Below are 15,780 nucleotides of genomic sequence, written 5' to 3' on the forward strand. Positions count from 1 at the left end.
CCAAAATGCAAGAAGGGATATAAACAAAAGTCTCTATTAGTTACTTTTCCACTCTGCCTAATACTAAATATCTTGAGACTGAGTCTTCTTTTTCTTTTTTCTCTGTGTTTCTAGGGACCTCAGATGATTTTCATTGCAGCTAAAGATCTCGGACAATTATCAAAGTTGAAGGTAATAAAAATAAGGAAACCATTTGCTGGTGAAAAGTAATGAGCTAACTACAGCTCTGCAAGAAGCCATCCTTCTACTAGTAATGGTTTCTAGCATGACAGGATTAAGAAGACATATGTTTGATCTCACAGTCTCTTTAAGAATTTCTTACTTTGTAGTGTAGCCTTCAGCATTATTGTTTCTGGAGCAAATTAGAGAATATATTTTCTTTTATCTACTAAACTGATTTTGTATGGACAAATCAAAATGAACCACTGCATAGAAATCTGGTGAAGTCTAGAGAAGTCTTAAGTCAAAACAAAAACATGATATAGGAAAATGAAACTTGTCAAAGTGGGCATTAACCTTGTCACCATGTTCAACCTCATTATATGTGGGAATTACTTGGAATTTACAAAATGTTGAATTTATACTGGGAAGCTTGTTCTCTATCTCTCTAGAATAGGACCTTGGCTTACTAAAATACAATTTTCATTCTATTTCTACCTACTAGACTATAACTAAGGAGATGGGTTCCAGACACAGGTGACCTTGGTTCAATATTTTCCAAACTATGTGATTTAAGCCAAATCATTTAACCTTTCTGTGTTTTAGCTATGACATTTTGTAAAATGCAGGAAATTTCAACACTTAGTTCACAGAATTGTTGTGAAAATACATAATATTATCTTTGCTTTGTAACTACAAAGAGTGTACTACCTCCTACTTACAAAGAGAGCTACATTCATTTGGCCCCAGCTGGTTTGTATCTACAACACAGAGGAAGAGATAATCAACTTGCATAATAACTGAGGAAAAGATGTGCCTTATCCTATTTCATCACCTATATTATCTCCTTCCTCAGGAAAAAAAAACTAAAATAATCCATCTAGAAAACATAACTGTCACCTAAAATTGTTTCTCACAGGTGTTCAGAGCTGTTGATGGTTAAAAGGAAAGAAAAAGGTAGATATTACTACCAAACTATTGTTTTCAATCATGGATCTCTCTCCCTTTCTTTATTATTTTTATTGTCAGCTTGGGATTTCTGGATTCTACCTTGAGAAATAATTTATACAGTGCCAAAGTTTCTCATGTAAAACCATGAAGATGAAAAAGCATAGATCTCATTGTAAAAAAACTAACCCTGACCATGTGTCTAGCACCTGTGTGATGTTGTCCAGTACACTCCATTTCCCCAGGCTTCTGTTTCATGAATGTTATAACAGCTATAACTGCTTCTGTTTCAAGTGATAGAAACCCAGCTAACATAAGCAAAGAGGGAACTTATTGTTACATGAAATTTTATAGTCCAGGGCTAACTCTAGCTTCCATGATTGCTTGATTAGGGATTCAAACAATGTTTCAAGACCCAGTAACTCACTATCTCTCAACTCTGCTCTTCTTGTTGGATAGATTGCCACAACAAACTTTCCTGCTTGCCTGTAGGATGGTTGTCTCTAGTTTATATCCTTTGAACTTTAAATCTTGTAGAAAAAAACACCCAGCTCAGTGTCAGGCTTCCCATAAAGTCTACTGATACATCATTGGCTCTGAGGGGTTGTTTTTACCACTTCTAAGCCAATCACTATAGCCTGGGAAAATGACATAGGCCAGTTGGCTTTATTCATATATCCAACCCTGAACTGGGGCATGCAGTAAACTCTGTCTAAACTTTATGAACTCAGAGTGAGAGAGAGGTAGGATTCCCAGTGATTACATGCTTTGGGGCTGGAAAATTAAGATACTATAGAAATGTAACACTTTAGCACCCTTTGTAACCTCCTTCCTAACTTTTTGCATTTTGGTGAATTCTCTTTTTTCTTCTCCTTCTCTATTATTTTCTTCCCTTTTTTTTCTTTTTCTTTTTTTTTTTTTTGTGGTATTGGGGTTTTAAACTCAGGGTCTTGTGTTTGCTAGGCAAGCACTCCTTGAACCATGCCCCCAGCCATTTTTTGTTTTTAGTTATTTTTCAGGTAGGGTTCCAGGCTTTTTGTCTGGTCCAGCCTCAGACCATCATCCTCCTACCTATGCCTCCCACACAGCTGAGAGTACAGGTGGGCACCACCATTCCCACTTGCTCTTTGAGATGGGTTCTGAATAACTTTTTTGCCCAAGTTGACTTTGAACCAAGTTGTCACTATCTTTGCTTAGGATTACTGGCATCAGCCACCCCACCCAACTTGGTGAATTCTCTTTTAATTCCTAAAGGTAAACTATGAATAAAATTATCTAAAAGAGTAATTTCCTCAGGGTAGGAGAGTAAAAAAAAAAAGTTATTTCTTCAACATTGAAATAATCTAAATGATTAAAGATAAATCTTGTTGTTCATAGGTAATGAAAAGACAACTTAGTTCTGGACCAGATTATTATTGACCATTGGTTTTCTTTTATTTTTAAATTATTAATCCATTATTGTTTGAGTTACATATCTACAAATCTACAATCTTATACACAATATGGAAACTGCAGCTGGCACAAAGAACTTCACATTTAACAAAGCTCATTGCTCCTATTTTACTAGAATGTTACTTCCTTTTTAAAAATTTTTAAACTGCTTTAAAGGTTTAATATATTAGTTTGAAAGCAAATTTAACCTACAGGAAAGGTATTATTTGAAATAATTATACTGATGAATAATTTCAGAACTCCTACACATATAAATATTAAAAGATGACTACCTTACTTAAAAGAACTCAAGAGCAAGAAAAATAGAGCAATGTGGGGAACTAATTATTTCTCTGCATTTGGGTATGGTTTAGGATTCATTCATTAAACAAGTACTTACATTACTATTTAATGGGATCAATTTATTTGACATAAAAGTAAATTAAATAAGTCTATAAGCCTTTGTAGACTGTTGATACCATATCAAAAATACTTGATGAAATTCACCTCAGACTGAGAGTTGACTATGAGCCTTTTATATGGCCAATAAATCATTGGTGACTTTTTCCAGAGACCCCTTTATTTGAATGAGCTATTGCTAAATTCCAGAAAGTTATTTTGAGCAAGAATTATATTTTTATAGGCTAACATATTTATTAGTCTTTATTAAAAATAATGTGACTACCTTGTAATAATAGTAAAGATTGATGAAACCAGAGAGATTTGCTTAGTATATTTGTATTTACTTGTCATAAAGCATTTCTTCCTGTAATTTAGCAAATATTCCTATTACTCTGTGAGTTTTGATGTGTATTTAATATTGCTGTTTTAAAAAGTATTAAATAAATTCTTATGGTTAAGTTGAAACTCCTGTGTCAAAGGAAGATCATCATGGATCCATGCAACACTACTTCATGTTTGTTTGTTTTTTAACAATATTCAAAGACAATGATTCCACTTAAGGGGATTGAACCCTATGAAATGCCAAAAGAACTACCTTCAATTACCATAAATATATTGAGGGACTAGCAGGTGACAGTTGCCAAGGTAGATCCTGAAAAGTGGAAGAAGTAAGTGAGACATAGATTTGGATTATCTACAGGAAGTCATACCATCCACGAAATAATAGAGTAAGAAAAGGGGCAGAATTGAAGGATGAGCCTCTAGATATGATTACATGAGCTGTGCATTGCACCAAAGTGCTCAGCTAAGGAAGTAAGAGAAGGCCACAATCAAATCCATGTTCTACTTACCAAGCCATGTGTGCTGAATTGAAGCTATACTCTCATTGGAAAAGAGACACTAAAGGCACTGATCTATTAAGCCATGCATTCTCAGAATTGTGTCCACACATGGGACTTTTCCTCTAATTCACACAGAAGCACACACACAAATTGGAATTAAGCAGTCTCTCTCAATCACCTAGTATGGTGTAAGCATATAATAAATAATAAATGTGTGTTAAATGGTGTTTAATATAGTAGTACAACCCTGGGGAGATTGTATCAATTTGTAAGGTCAAGATTTTCTTTAAAAAAAGTTTTCTCTTAGACAAATTTTACTTTTCTTTATTATTTTCTCTAACTTTCCCTAAATAAGCTTTGAGACAGACCTCACTGAACCATTGGAGAAGTCAATAGTAAAATAATGAAATCAGTTATAAAATATTAACATGATTATAAAAGAATGAAAATATCCACAAATTCTGTTAGTTTTTTGGATAACTTCCTGGTAATGAGCAAATAGTTTGGTGGTCTGAGGAAGAGAATTGGGGAAGGGGGACATTACACTTAAAGTAGACTGTCTCGGTAATAATTGTAGAGACTGAAATTCACCCCCTAAATCTCTTCCATGTTTAACATTTCTCAATATGACAGCTTGCAAAGCAAGGAATTAAGATGACAAGGCTTTGACACACATTTTTTCAGGTTTGTCCTCTTTTTTCAACATTAACTTGTGACAATAAAGGCACACCTCTGTAAAAGATCTGTTTTTAAGTGGACATTTAGTATGTCTTCCTCTAACAGAATGGATATTTATTAAATATATGACAAAAATAATCATTTAAATGCATCAATATAAAGAAGATATTTCAAACAGGAAATGTTTGTGTGTGGAAATTCTGCAGAATTTTTGAGAGTAGTTAAATAAGTGAACTGATTATTTTGTAAGCAGCTGTTAACCTGTTTTTCAGGAGCACATGATTCGAGAGGATGCCAAGGGTCTGACGCCAAGACAGTGTGCTATAATGGAGGTGGTCCTGGCTACCATCAAGGTAAGGATATATACCCCCAGAAATGTACCCCTGTCTTAGCATTCCTAGAGTCAGGTACCCCCAAGGTATGTCAGAGATAATTGAATAGATTAAGCCAGCCTATCTCTTTCTTATACTCATGTTACAATGTTTTTATACTTTGTTGCATTGACTTTCTCTAAAAAATGTGTACAAAACTTATGTTGTAATACACATTTTTCACAAAAAGACATATCCCTAAACCCAAGGTAAAAAGGAGGTTTTAGGTTAATAGAATTTGTATTTATGTTTTCTATGCTATTTGAAATTATTTTTAAAATACCAACCTTCTCTCCTTCTAGTCTTTCTTGGTAATATAAAAATTTTATTTTATTTTCTGCTAGAACTAAGAAACCTTGTGCTGTGTGCATTCAAATTTAACAACCAAAGTTTGACCAGAAGTTATTATAGTGTGAGTTAAGTGTGTACAAGTTTCAAGATGTAACTTAGAAGTTCTTTGCTTCATTTTACATTTATGCATATATTTTATATTTATCTATGAACTATATTAAAGTATAAGAAAAACTTATTTACCTTCTAATGCAAACTATGTCCAGTGTTTCTAGTCTTCACTGGAAGAAGCATCTTATTATTCAGGATGTATGAACAGTACAATGAAGAACTGTTGGCTACTATGAGTCATTTGCAGAACACAGAATTCCCATTGGATGGAAACACACATTACAATGGAATTTATAAATGTAGAGTTCTTCCTGAATAACAATTGCATTCCTTCTCAAAACTATCACCAGATAGATTTTGTTTTACACTTTCTGCATTTAAAGTGAGGCTATCTTTGCTGCTGCATTAGTGTTGAAAAACACAAAATGAATGTTATGAGAGATTTTTATGGCACCTTGTGGCAACTGGGGAGCATGAGTATAGGCAGTGAGATTACAGAAATGGAGTTTCAAATGAGGGAGCAAGAATTCTGTCTGGAAATATGGTATGTTGCAAATTTTTTTTATCACGTTCCATATTGAACTCAGGGACTTGCACATGCTCTGCAAGAGAACTATCACTCAGCTATTTTCCAAGAACTTGTTTTTTATTTGTTTATTTTGAGACAGTGTCTTACTACGTAGCCCAGCCTGGCCTCAAACTTGAAATCCTCCTGCTTTTTGCCTCCTGAGTGGTGGGGTTATAAACATGAGCTGCCACACTCAGCACTGCAAAATAATATTAAGGAAAAATGAACAACATAGAAATATAGGGAAAATGCAAAGTTAATTCTCTTCTAAAATTTTAAAAAATTTGAGCAAGAATTGACTTATCTATGGAGTCATAGGAATGCTATTGACTATGTATAGGAAATTCTAGGAAAAGGAAAAAGTTCTAGCGTATACTCCAAAAAAAATAAAGTAAAATTTTTAGAATTTGAATTCAGCCCCCTCATGGATTTTATTAGAACAATGCATGATCTTAGATGAGGAAGTAAAACGTGTTCTATGGAAATGAGTGGCATTCAATGTATTGACCACCTGGCTTCTGCCTCCAACCCCAGAACTTCTCTAATTATTCTTTGTGGGACCACATGACCACCACCTGCAGGCTGAGTTCTCCCCCAAACTGTGAGGCAATCCTGATCTCCAAGTACATCCCCTTGATTCACATTTTGACATCTCAAATACACTTTCATCCCTCTAAGGTGACCTGTGAAAATCTTTTAAATCAGTCTCAATTGCCAGACCCTTACCTTGTTCTATGGGGACAACATGCTATCTGGTATTTCTGATCTAGTAAATGAGCCCATGTCATTGTCTCATTCCTTCAGGACTAATGCTTGACTCTGGTCCTCCTGAGCTGTAATCAGGTCCCAGTTCCCTAATTTCTTTGATGCTAGTTCTTTCTCTAGGGACCTCCAAGTTAGGATGGCTGTGCCTGCCAGGAAATTCTCTTGACCATGTGGTCTACCCATCTGCTAAGTTTCTCACCTGAAATTTGCATGTAGGGCCTCTGTCATCAGTGTGTGAAAGCTGAGACTCCTTTCAGCTTGTCTGCCTCTGATATTTACCCCACTGACCATCCTACCAAGCACTAATTCTGATGTGGTCTACAAAGACATTCAGGAGAAGGAGAAGCACTGCATAACAGAGTTGTAACTTTAAGAAATAAAGATTAATTGTCTGCCTGGAGCCTAGCAAAGAGAGCACCATAACATAGAGACTCATGAGAAAGGTTCTTAGACCAAAGTGGCCAGTACCACAATTCTAATTCCCAATGGCTGCCAAAGAGATGATCCTTAATTCTTCCTTAGCTCACTTCAATCAAATTAGCTAGAAATGAGAAACAGAGAGATGATGAAGGAGAATGCCATAGCAGTAGTTTGTAGAATAAAGACAGAAATAGTGTTTTGCATTTGTCAAATCTTTCTGATGTAATGAGATTACATCACCTGATCCATTGAAACATCTTACATGATAGATAAGTCAAGAATGATCATTCAGATCTGGGGGTATGACTCAACTGGTAGAGCGCCTGCCTAGCAAGTGTTAGTCCCTGAGTTCAAACCCCGTTACTGCCAAAGGAAAAGAAAGAGAGAAAGGAGTTCAAACTCTAAAGGCAGTGTTCTTGGTTCTTTGTCACAATATTTCACTAATGTTAACTATGTTAATTATAATGTAGCAGGCCAAAATGGATAATATTTCTTGAGAGGGATTGCTTCTTTCTATATTAGAATGCCGTATTTCAATTACTTATTTTCTAATTATTTAATAATGTAAATATTTCACTGCTATATAAGCGTAACTATGAAATAGTCTCCAAAAAACTTAAGCCTTAATTGAGCTACAACTATTTTCATACCAGTTGTATGTAGTTTCAATTATAAATCAAGAGTAGATAATATGGCAGAAGCAATAGAAATCATGATTACATGCTGCAGATAAGATTGTTGGGCTTTGACACATTTCATTCACCTGCTAGAGCAGCCAAAGCCATAGCTTTTAAAATTAAAGCAGTAAGGTCACAGCTATGAGACAGATAACCAACAACCTTTTTAGAATGCACAAAGAAATGGAGAATCTAATAGAGGACCTCTATTTTTATTAAGGTGTACTAATTTGACTTTTGAGTCCTAGTCCCCTATCTCATGAATACTCAGAACTACCATGGGATCCCTGAAATGTGGGTTTCTTTCAAAGAGAAACAAGAGCTCTTTTCCCAAAGCAGCTATTCTGACTTGAACTTGAATAAAAAAACTGAAGAAAATTATTCCATCTTGATTAATCCTCAAATTATTTTATGATGCTGTGTGAAGCACACATAAAAATGCTAGCTGTTTTGACTTTCCCCTCCTTTCCAAATTCCTTCAGATCATTCCTTATATGAACCTGATTATTACATGTTACATGACGTGTGTGTGGATGTACTGGACATTAGATAGAGGCAACAAAGAGGTTGTTCTAAAAATAAGAGACGTGGGTTAGGTCTTTCTAGAAATTTCCATTTCTTAGTATGAAGGAGGGAATTTAAATAGGAATTCAAATATAGTTTTGAAGGTTGCTTATTCCCTTATTCAATCCTAGATAACACCTTTCTTTATACTCAAGATTCTAAGAGAATAGCTGAATATGGTTTGAACCACATATTATGCCTCTGAGTTTCTTACCCTGTTATCCAATGTGCAATGTGCTGCTTCTCAGAACCTTCTTTTTTATCACTATAAGTTTAGTTTTTGCATTTAAACTTTCGCTGCTCATGAGAAAGCCAAAATAACCTACTCAGTTTGCAATATTATAATTCAAAATCATTATTTGAAACCTTACTATATGTAGAAAGTACAGTGAATGATGAAGAAATACACAGAGATGAGAGGTCTTGCCTTTTACTCAGGAATAAAAACATGTTACAGTCAATAAAATGAAAGTTTTTTTTTTTTTTGCTGAGGACATAAAGAAGGTGATGAATTTTCTCTGGGTGTGTAGGGTAAAGGCTCCCCAGAGAAGGGTGTTTGGGACTTAGAGGGTGAAGAAAGACAAAACTATGAGAGAATGGCATTGTAGGTCAAAAGAAAAAAGCATATGTGATATGAGAAAAGGTTATCATCAGCCTGAAAATGTCAACTGGTGGTAAGGTAGAGAAATAAAGCATAAATGGCTGAGTATCCCAGGGAACACAAGAGGAACATTGGATTCAAATCAGAATGCTGAGGCTTAAACACCAAGGCAGAGAATCAACTTTAGTATGTCAACAAAGAGACAATACTAAAATATGTTAAGGGAGAAGTAGCATATTCTGTCTGATATATAAAGGAGTTATCTATTTGTAGTGAAATATAATTTTTGAATATCAAATGATTTCTTTAAAAAAAATTCCAGTAATTAAGAGTGCATAATGCTTATACCTAGTTTTCAAAATGAATTATCTGAGTGGATTTGCCAATAGTATAATACAACCATTTGAAGTTAAAAAAAAAAAAGTGTGATGGAAGATTGCTACCAAAATAACCAAAAAGGAAATCCTTCTTGCAAACTTATAAAAAATTAGCTTGTTTCCCGTTAGTAAAATAAATTTTAAAAGATCACTAATATATGACAAATATGAAGAATTTAGAGAATTTTATCGGGATTGTAAAAAGGAATGGCTTGCTAAGCATGTAGACAATATTTATACTGCTATTTTATTTAGCATTACTGTTTTCTTCTCACAAATCACAGCCAAGTCTGAAGTGCTTTATTTTTTGGTTTCATGAAGACTATAAAAAACAGAAAAAAATGTCTCCAGTTATTTTTCAAAATATGAAAATGGTACTTCTTATATAGCTCTTCCACCCCCAAGTCAGATCTAACAGCATTACTCAGCACCTATCCTGATGTGAATGAACCAGTATATTAACGTGTCTAGGATGAAACCTTTATCAATGTCAGAAGATGGATACACATGTAAGTATGAATAAAATATTTGAAATTATGTGGGAAATTATACCATTGGTAAATGCAGCATCAAAATAGCAGGTGATTAAGAGAAAGAAAAAGCTGGGCACTGGTGGTTCACACCTATAATCCTAGCTACTCAGGAGGCAGAGATCAGGAGGATTGCAGTTGGAAGTGAGCTCAGGGAAACAGTTTACAAGACCCTGTCTGAAAAATACCCAACACAACAAAAGCCTGGTGGAGTGGCTCAAGTGATAGAGTACCTGCCTAGCAAGTGTGAGGCCCTGAGTTCAAACTCCAGTACCACCAAAAAGAGAGAGACAGAGAGAGAGAGAAATAATGGTGCTTGTTATTCTCCTATGGGCTAATAATATTACAATACTACTTAGGAATTATTATGAAAAAATAAAATGAGTTATCACATTTAAATCAATCAGATCTTTCCATGTAGGAAACTTTTCACAAATGTTAACTTTCATAGCACCTGAAGACTGACTGGCTGACTCATTTAGAAGAACTGTTTTCCACTGTCACACCCATGATCCCATATATTTTGCTGGAAACCAGTGGGGTTTTTTTCCTCCTTTACTAATAATCTCTTCAATCACCCTGAATAATGCTAACAATTAAATTTGACTCTTTCCCCAAGCAGTGGTTCATGTTCTTGAGGCCTGTCCCTCTGGCCTTTGTGTTTACTGTGTGTGGCATCTTCTCACTATAAGAACACAAACCCCCCTAACATTCTTCAACATTCCTTGAGATGTCCCTTTGGCAAGCAGCTCTGTTCCTTCTCCCGGAGTAGTTTCTAGTCTAGATTAAAAAATGAAAGGGACACGTTGAAAATTAAATAATTTTATTTTTATTCATTGACTTACAAGACAATAGTGTAAGCAATAGATCAGGGTGATTCAAATGCTGATTGCAGGGCACAGATAAAATATGATAAGGTTTTAGAAGATAGAGCTACTGGTAAAACTAAAAGCTGGAGTGATGTTTGAGGATACAGTGGAGTTCTCAGGATGCACAGGAAGTTTTCCTTTGGGGAAGACGCATGAGGATAAACAGAAAAGAAGGATTTTTACCATGGAATGGCACAAAATAAAATGCCTGGGGTCAAAATTAGACCACTGTGTGGACCAGACTGGACCTGAGTGTTTTCATACTGAAGAGGTATAAAATGAGATTGAAGGGAAATGTCTGGGCTGGAAGTACAACCTTTGGGGTCCTCAGTGTAATTAAAAAATAAAAAGACCCACTAGGAATGTGAATAGTGTCATTTTAGAATAAAATCTTATAGAACTATGCAAAATAGATTGCACAGTTCACAATTATAGTTAAAGAGATTAGCTACAGTTATTTTATTGTGAGATAATGAGAGCTATCACCAAGATGGTGGTTACAGAAGGAGAAAGTGAAAGATGGTTAGGAGCAACATAATAAAGCAAGAGTCACTGGAATGTGGCAGTTGGATGTGGGGCAAGAGAATTAAGGAGGCCAGGTTAATTCAGAGGTTTTACTTCAAGGAACATAGAAAGCCAGCATGGTGGCTCATGCTTAAAATCCCAACCACTTAGCAGATAAATAGGGAGGATCACAATTCAGTACCAGCCCAGGCAAAAAGCTAGCAAGACTTCATCTTAATAAATAAGACAGGTTGGTTCATGCCTCTAATCCCAGCTACATCCTACCTACATAGGTAGGAAAGTCACAATCCAAGGTCTATCCAGGCAAAAATAGGAGATCCTTTCTGAAAAAAAAAAAACTAAAAGCAAAAAGAGTTGGGGGTATGGCTCAAGTTGTAGAGTGCCTCCCTAGCAAGTGCAAGACCCTGAGTTCAAACCCCAGTACCACAAAAAAAAGAAAGCAAATGGGAGTAACTGATAAATCAGGTAGAAGAGCTATTTCCCAATTTTCCTGTTGGAGTTAGATATAATGACAGGAACATGGAAATAAATATTCAGTAATCTTCTTAGGACAGAGGCTTATGCTTGGGAGACAAAGCTGGGATATAGTTTTGACAGTTATTCCACCAATGAAATATATTCCCTTGCAAGCAAAAAGATCTCAACCATTGAAAAAGTTCTTCCAGATAGAGTGTTTAATTACATTTTTAACCACCACAGGCAGCAGGGATATTTGTGCTATGATTATGTAAATGAATGGACCAATACTGTGAGAGATTAACTAACCTATGTACCAAATCACATTGTGTAGAAAACAGAACTCCATTTCCCACATGCTATTAAGTAAAGAGCAGACCGTTAAAGAAATGCAAAGGATTCTAGAATCTCAGAATTAGAAACATGACCTAACACCTTGTCACCCTTGCTCATATAGAGATATGCCACCCAGTGTTATTGCCATATGGTCATCTGGTCATCATTGAATACTGGCCGGTGATGGGATCTCAAGTGACAGTTTTGATTTGTAAGATGCACTGTTGAAAAGCCTTTCTTCATGTCAAGCCAAAATCATCTTCTCTGCTACTCCTAGCTATATCTTTGCCCTCATTCTGTCCTTTGAACTACTATAAGATAATTCTAATTCCTTTTCCATGTGACAGCCTTTCTCATTCTGTTCCAAGTAAAATGCAGCTGTTTGTTAAAGTAGGTGACGAAGCGCTGGTTACCAACTTTTTTACACAGATGCCCTCCATGTTTCTAAGAGGAATTGAAGCCTAAGGATGCACCTGATGCCCCAGATGTGTTCTAACCAGTGGAAAATGTTCTTGCTTTATCACACCCTTTGTCTTGGCCTATCTGGCCTATGCATATTAATGCATAATTAGATTTCATTAGATTTGATTGCTACCCCATCACTTAAGTCATCTTGAACTTGAGAGCAAATAAAACCCCATGGTTTTTAAATTTTTCATGTTGTTCAAAGTGAGAAAAATACAAATGCCAGTCCTGAAAGGACCAAGTAGCCAAGGCACAGACCATCTATTTAATGATCTCACCAAGGAAATTGTGGGCCACTTGTGTGCAGAAGAATCAAAAGGTCAATATTCAGAACTGAGTCACTGTGATATTACACCCCTCCATTTTGTTCCAAAATACATAAATGTACCCAAAACAAATGTGGGGCTGGAGACTCCTTCTATAGCCACAGGAGTTTAGTGGCCTCTTGGGGAGAAAGGAAAACAAAGCAACCTCAGCCTGTTGCCCATAGAATACTCTGGAATGCTGAAGAGTGGGCCCACCTACTTGATGGGCTCCATCCAGATCTCTAACAACTGCAGGATCACTAGGTTTGACAGGACAAGAAACAGGTGCATGTCTGCTTTTTGTTTTACTCTGTTAAGGGACATTTTCAGGCTACTTCTTACCTTCCCACTCCTTCCCTGACAACCCCTCTGCCAGTCAGTATATTGCATATCCAGTCATACAAAGTGAAAATACTATAGTGAAATAACGAAAATCTGGAAAATAAATTTCATGTTTTTAAGGCATGTCACCATCCTATACTTTGAAGGAACATGGGTATGAATATTTGCTATGAATGAGATGCTTTCATTTTCTCTTTGCCATTCATTCTGTACATGATGACCCATCATTCTAGAGTGCCAAGACCTTTCTGAAGGTCCTTTGTGCCATCCAATATAATAACTTTAAGCTTGGGTTCACATGATTTCATATGATTCATGATTCACATGATTTCATATGAAAAACATGATTTCTCCTTTGTCTTTCCAAATCCGTGGTAAAAATATCAGCCAGGACATGGCCAAGCATAGAGACACTCATCCAGCTGACATCCTTATTCTTTATAATCTAAACAAACACTTTCTCCATAGTTCCAGCAGAGACTTTGAAGATGCTTTCCTTGAACAAAGAGGAAATGACCTATCCTTATTTATTTTGCCAATTTTTATTTATTTATTTATTTATTTTTGCCACTTGTTACCAGTATAAATAGAGCTTTCAAAGACACCAAACTGGAGGGTCCTAGATAATGATTCAGGTCACATAAACACAATAAGAAACTGAGTGACCATTTTTGTTTAGAACCAGTGGAAAACAATCCACTTTCACATGTAGAAGGGAAACATCAAGAAAGCTTCAAAAACCCCACATTCTCAAATTTTCCTCTAGCATATAATTCCCCTCTACCATGTAATTTCCTTCTAACATATAATTCACTGTAATGAATGGAAATCGACTGAACTATAACAAGCTATGGAGAGTGGAATTTGTTTAATACGTAAGACATTCATTCCCACATCTCAACTCTTCATTTCTTTCCTCTAAGCCTCAGCAAAATAAAAATTCCATTCTCCTGTTCCTTCAGGGCTGCTTGCAGAGAGTCAAAACTGAACGTGAAATCTCTAAATGCCAAGTTTCATGCAATAACCACAGCCCCTTTCTCCTGATTTCCTGTGCCAGAGAAAAATCAGACCACTACCCTTGAGCGCTGTCACCTTGCTTCTGAAGACCAAGTGAAAGGCTTCCATAAAGCAGTGGAGTTTACATGTGCATAACCATAGAAATTATTTCCTTCTCTGCTTGAGTGAGAAGCCAGTGGCAGGTGCTACTTAAGTTCACTGAACAGGCTGCTTTTTTTCTTCCCCACCAAGTAATTTGTTTTCTGTCCTGACACTGCTACCCTACTTCCTGGTTTACTGTCTTACAAGATCTCCTATTACAAAATGCACTCAAAAGACAAAGGCATGGGTTCTGCCCTTACAAATCTTCCGTTCACCAAGTATCCTGCTAGAACCTTTAATGGAAGGACTCCTAAGAATCTGTAGCTGAAAAGGAAGAAGTCAATTGAGATCCTTACCTAAACCCTTAGGCCTAGGGAGAAACCTGGGCTTTATTCAGAACAAACGCCTATCTTTGTTTTTACTTCATGATTAGTCACTGACGTTGCAAGTCATAAGAATAATGCCTTAGTAGAAAAATGTATCTTCCTACAGAATTATTATAAAGGATTCAAAGATAAATACCTAGTTTTTGACTTATAGCTTACCTCCTATTTCCTTTCATGAAGCTTCTAGGTCCTCAAAACATTATCTCAATTATATGAGGTCCAGTCAAAATGTTCTTTCCTGGAGTTTCCCAAATAACATTTGTATCCTCAAAATTGTGGATAAATATTCAGTGACATAGATGCCCCATGGCCAAATAATTTTACAAACCAGATGTATTTTAAAAAAAGTTAGGCAGATTTGTTTTTAACCACAGTGAGTTTAAAGCCTTGTATTACTAAGCATTGTGAATCTCTAAGAAAACAGTATCATCTCCTAATTTTTCTAGGACCTCTACTGCCTAGAGGGAATATGTAGCTTCTAAGCATCACAATTTAATGATGAGAACGGAATAAAAAAATAGCAAACAGTATTTTTTAAAGCTATATCAAAGGGCTATATTGTGAGAATTACAAGTATCCCAATTCTTCCTAGATAGCACTGAGAATCCCAGGGTTTCTCTTGGGAACTCAGTAGAACTGTCCTCTTTGTCTAGTTCCCTGCTGTGAATTATCTAGTGCTTTTTGAAGTTAAAAATAGCAGTACTGAGAAACACCAAAGAATCCACATCTTTTAACTCCTTCAATAGAATTGTTTGCCTCTCCCCATTATTTGTATTGTCAAACAATTTTTCTTACACCTGTAACATATTGTTGGCGTCATTGGTTTACATGCTGGTTATATTTCCCCAAGGCACTAGGTTATAATCCTTTTGAAAGATATCACTGTGCCTCTTTTACATTACATCTTTGGTATCCAGCACAAAGTCTGGCTTATGGAATGGGTTTAATAAATACTTGCTAAGGAGAGAAAGAGAGAATAGGCAGGAAGGCAGACCATACCACCGATACTATCACAGTGACCCAAGGGTCCATGGCCCCCACAAATTAGGGAATAAGAACTGTGGTCATCCTTAAAAATGCTATCACCTGTGTGACTTTATACACACAGTTAAAGAATAAGTTCTAAAAGAGAACATAGATGTGCAGTTATGAAATATGCCAAAGTCGTTACTTAATTCATCAACTAATGAAAGAACCAGTAAGATGCAGTTATAAAAAGGGTCATTGAACTTATCAATTAAAGGGGTGATAAGGAAGATTTTA

General features: G+C 35.9%; 1 protein-coding gene across 1 annotated transcript in view; it reads left to right on the forward strand.

Moving 5' to 3' along the window:
* The window catches only part of Unc13c (unc-13 homolog C), a 541,194-nt gene that overhangs the window by 453,025 nt on the left and 72,389 nt on the right, over positions 1-15,780 (forward strand). The window contains exons 27-28 of the mRNA XM_074065986.1: positions 115-171; positions 4,733-4,813. Of these exons, the coding sequence (XP_073922087.1) occupies positions 115-171; positions 4,733-4,813 (138 nt within the window). The remainder of the gene's footprint in view (positions 1-114; positions 172-4,732; positions 4,814-15,780) is intronic.

The sequence above is a fragment of the Castor canadensis genome, chromosome 2, assembly GCF_047511655.1.
Source record: "Castor canadensis chromosome 2, mCasCan1.hap1v2, whole genome shotgun sequence".
NCBI lineage: Eukaryota > Metazoa > Chordata > Mammalia > Rodentia > Castoridae > Castor > Castor canadensis.